This window comes from Amblyomma americanum, chromosome 1 (genome assembly GCF_052857255.1).
Source record: "Amblyomma americanum isolate KBUSLIRL-KWMA chromosome 1, ASM5285725v1, whole genome shotgun sequence".
NCBI classification, from domain to species: Eukaryota; Metazoa; Arthropoda; class Arachnida; order Ixodida; family Ixodidae; genus Amblyomma; species Amblyomma americanum.
Window position 1 is genome coordinate 557,048,758 of NC_135497.1, and position 4,262 is coordinate 557,053,019.

General features: G+C 48.3%; 1 protein-coding gene across 1 annotated transcript; it reads left to right on the top strand.

The window, feature by feature from the left end:
- The first annotated feature begins 495 nt into the window (after positions 1-495).
- Positions 496-3,691, top strand: LOC144129994 (uncharacterized). The gene is made up of 2 exons (XM_077664046.1): positions 496-1,297; positions 3,555-3,691. Exons 1-2 carry the CDS (start codon positions 496-498, stop codon positions 3,689-3,691), a joined length of 939 nt encoding a protein of 312 aa, XP_077520172.1.
- Positions 3,692-4,262: the final 571 nt, after the last annotated feature.

Sequence of the window (4,262 nt, forward strand, 5' to 3'; positions counted from 1 at the left end):
TTCTGTAACGAAGAAAGAAACTAACACGGCTAAACATTGTTTCGCGTGCAAATGCACGCCGTTTTTTATCACACTGATGTCCTGATCGCTCATCCTGACCAGCGCACTTGAGAAGTAGCTGAGGCATTTCATATTATCAGAAAAAGTGAAGGATGCGTGAGTACGCCAACTGTTTCATTATCGCCTTTAGAAATCAATATGCTACATAGTGGGTAGCGGTCCAGCGGATGCACACGTGCTTTTAAAGCGGTTTTTACCATTTACTATCACTAGGTGTCTTCTTGACATTGCGCATGTGCGCTGTTTATTCGTGACTGTATATATGACGTGCTTCTTCCCAATAAAAAATCAGCTGTAAGTTCAGCGCTGGTTTGTGTGTCTCGTCTCCTACTTGGTCTGTGTGTGCTGTTGCGCTGTCGAACCACCGCTATGCATCACCAACTAGCCCAATCTGCAGTTCTTCTGCAGTTTATTTTTAGTACATGGCCGTCTTTTATGTGTCACAATTTGGACTTGTCTAACCCAGCTGTCCTATCTCCGCTTATAGCTGTGTGTATCTGCCGGGCACGCACTGCTTCATGGCACTGTCGGGAAGACATTTGCCCTCAGGATGTACAGGCACTTTGCGGTTGGCTGAGACCTTCCACGGGGCACACGAAGAGGGTCTGCAAGATTCTTCGAAGTGAATGGATGCGCCAGGCAAGATTCCTCAAGGATGTGTTGTGGTCAAGATGCGCCAGCGGGACACCTCTCCAGAACCAGCGTGTTTTTCGTTATTGGTGTAGGACTACAGACCAGCTTACGGAATTCCTGTGGAACGTCGTCCGGTCTTCCCTTCCCAAAGCCAAGAGGCGTTCTTACGCGGGAGGGAAGCTTTTGGTACTTGGAGACATCGCCGTGGATCCAAGGCATGCACAAACTTTACGTCTTGGACCGAAGTTTTGCCTAGAATCGGGCATGATGACCGTCGAAAGGTTGGAACTTGCACGAGATGTCTCTTATAAAGCCCCAGCTGCAGACCGAACAAAATGCGAATCAGATTGCATTGATGCCGTCTCTAGATGCGTTAGTTCGAAGGGGAAGTATAATCAGTTTCGCTCATTAGTCGACTATCTGTACGATAACCGCTTGCGCACAGTCCAGTCGGACAAGGAGGGTTTCTTTGTAGTAATGTCAGAGGACCAGTTTTCTGAAAAGGCCCATGGAGCAGTTATGAAGAACTTCAAAAGTGTCACTAGGAATCCGGTGCTGAGCAAGAAGAGAGCAGTGACTTTGCTTCGGAAGTTTGAGCTAGAAGGTATGGCAAAGAAAGTGAGGGAAGCTGAACACTCGGTGCTAGAAATTTTCTTTAGTGCTAAGACGCACAAGCCTAACATTCCTTTCCGGGCAATCGTATCTGAGCGCAATTCTTGGCAGTTGGTTGTGTCTACCTATCTGTGCAAACATTTGTCGTCACTTCGCGTAAAGGATCCGTTTCTCGTACCTAATTCTGAGGCAGTCGCTGATTTCCTCCGAAATGAGAGCCCAGCACTATGTGATGGTTTTAGCGTCGATGTGGTTGACTTGTTTTATTCTCTTCCACACTATGAACTAATCCAATATGTTCAGCAATGTATCACGGAGAACAACGATGAATGCGTGTTCCAAAATGAGTGTGGAATCACGACAGGATCCTTTCTGAAACTGTTAACCTACTACCTGAGTAACACGTTTGTTGAGTGGGATGGCCAACTTTATATGCAAAAATCGGGCGTGTGCATAGGTGCGAAGGTAGCCCCCATTCTCAGTAACATTTATCTAAGCCGGGTTGATATGAAAGTTGAGACTGATCTAGCCTGTTGTTGTATACGCATTTTTCGTTATGTGCACGATTACCTGGTGCTGGCTAGGTCAGTGAATCCAAAATTTGTGTCAAATGTTCTTGATGTTTTTGCACGTAATGGGTCGGGGCTGAGGTTCACACATGAAGTCCCTCAGGAAACAGTGTTGCAATTCATTGATTTAAAGTTGTCTTTCGAATCGAACCATGTCTGTTGGCAGTACTCACCCAGGAGTGAAAAGCCTCTTTTGAATTACAGGTCCTTTCATTCAAAGCTTGCAAAAAGCGGTATCGTTACGGGATGCTTAGGCATGGCAGTAAAGAAATCTTGTTATAAAATGATGCCCAGTCTCTTAGCCCAGGCAGACAGATGTAGGGAAGCTGGTTTCCCGGACTCAGTTCTTGTTTCGAGTGCGGACAAAGTCCGCCGTTCCCTGAAATTGTCTGCAAGTACCTCGGGGCTGGAAAAGGGTTCGGAAGAAAGGAGAAGGGCAGTGGTTATGCCATATGTCCACAAGCTGTCGCACCGGATTAAAAGGGTGGGGAGCAAGCATGGGGTAAAGGTTTTTTTTCTCTGCACCTAACAAGCTAGAAAGAGTTGGGGCGGCGGTTCAAAGAAGGCATGAATGGCGCAGAAGAAATGCTTGCAGCATAAACCATGAAATAGATATGTTCCCTGCAAGACAGGCGTTGTGTATCAAATCCCCTGTCCTGTGGCCTTACATACATAGGACAGACTGGCCGCTGCGTTAACGTGCGGCTCATGGAGCACGCTAATTCTGTAACGAAGAAAGAAACTAACCTGGCTAAACATTGTTTCGCGTGCAAATGCACGCCGTTTTTTGATGACAATGATGTCCTGTTCGCTCATCCTGACCAGCGCACTCGAGAAGTAGCTGAGGCATTTCATATTATCAGAAAAAGTGAAGGATGCATGAGTACGCCATCTGTTTCATTATCGCCTCTAGAAATCAATATGCTACATAGTGGGTAGCGTTCCAGCGGATGCACACGTGCTTTTAAAGCGGTTTTTACCATTTACTATCACTAGGTGTCTTCTTGACATTGCGCATGTGCGCTGTTTTTTCGTGACTGTATATATGACGTGCTTCTTCGCAATAAAAAATCAGTTGTAAGTTCAGCGCTGGTTTGTGTGTCTCGTCTCCTACTTGGTCTGTGTGTGCTGTTGCGCTGTCGAACCACCACTATGATTTGGAACCTTTTTTTTTCCATGGTCATGTCCATCGGCATCTCAAAGTAGTATCATACAATGCGGAATATAGGTCTACACCCTTAACTTGAAGCAAAGAAGTCAACATAAAAATTATAAGGCACAAAACTTCGTTTTATTTACTGGTGCCACCAGACTCGTCGCCTGCTCATTCTTCTGAGCTGTCTGTACTCTCGCCCAAAGATGACTGCTTCACACTGGCTGCCGTCCCACAACATGTCGTCCTCAGTACCGTCCGAGTTGCCAGCGCAACAGTTCTTGAATGCCCGCACCACCATATATCATCGGGCAGCAAGTGCCAAGCCCGAGACACCCATGTGGCCACAGTGGCGAGAGGCGGCCTGCGCAGCCGGCCAGTTAGATCTCTTCGGGTTGTCGCCGTTCATCCACTGATTATAGAGTTCACGCATACGGTGTTTAAAGGGTTTATTTAGCACGATGTCCAGCAACTAAAGGGTAGACGTCATGCCCCTCGGAATATCGAGCTCAGTCCTCCCGTCACAGAGCGCCTGCTTCACACCAGTGGTGAAGTGCCCATGGAAGGCATCCAAGACGAGCATGCTTGGACACCGCAGGAGTGCGCCAGGTCGCCGATTCCAGACGATATTGATCCAACTCACCAGGGGGCCTCGTCCATATAGCCCTTTTCGTTCATGCGAACGACAACGTCCCGCGGGAAAGCCTCTTTCGGGAGCGTCTTCCTCTTCAAGATTACATATGGGGGCAGCTTTCTGCTGTCTGCAGTGTACCCAAGTGCTCATTCTGCTGCAGTGCATGAGTGCTCGTTCGCGCAGTGTGGTAGGCGATGGCATGTCGAACCACACCGGCGTTTCATCAGCGTTGCTGATCTGTCCCAGCATGTAGACATGCTGCTGCCGGAGACGGATAACATAGGACCGGAATTCGGCCAGCTTGTCCTCATATGCCTCTGGTAGCTTCTGGCAGATTGAAGTGCGCCGGCGAAGTGCAAATCCTTTGCATCACATGAAGCGACTAAACCAGTAAATGGAATGGAGCCCTTGAATTGCTCCTGGGACAGTCCGGATTCACGGGCGAGCTCGACAGCTTTTGATGCGGATGAGTTCTGCTGTCACTGGCAAGGATCTGGCACGATGCTCGCGGACAAAATCTGCAATTTGTCTACTGATCCGGAGTTCCCGGGTTCGAACCCGACCGCGGCGGCTGCGTTTTTATGGAGGCAAAACGCTAAGG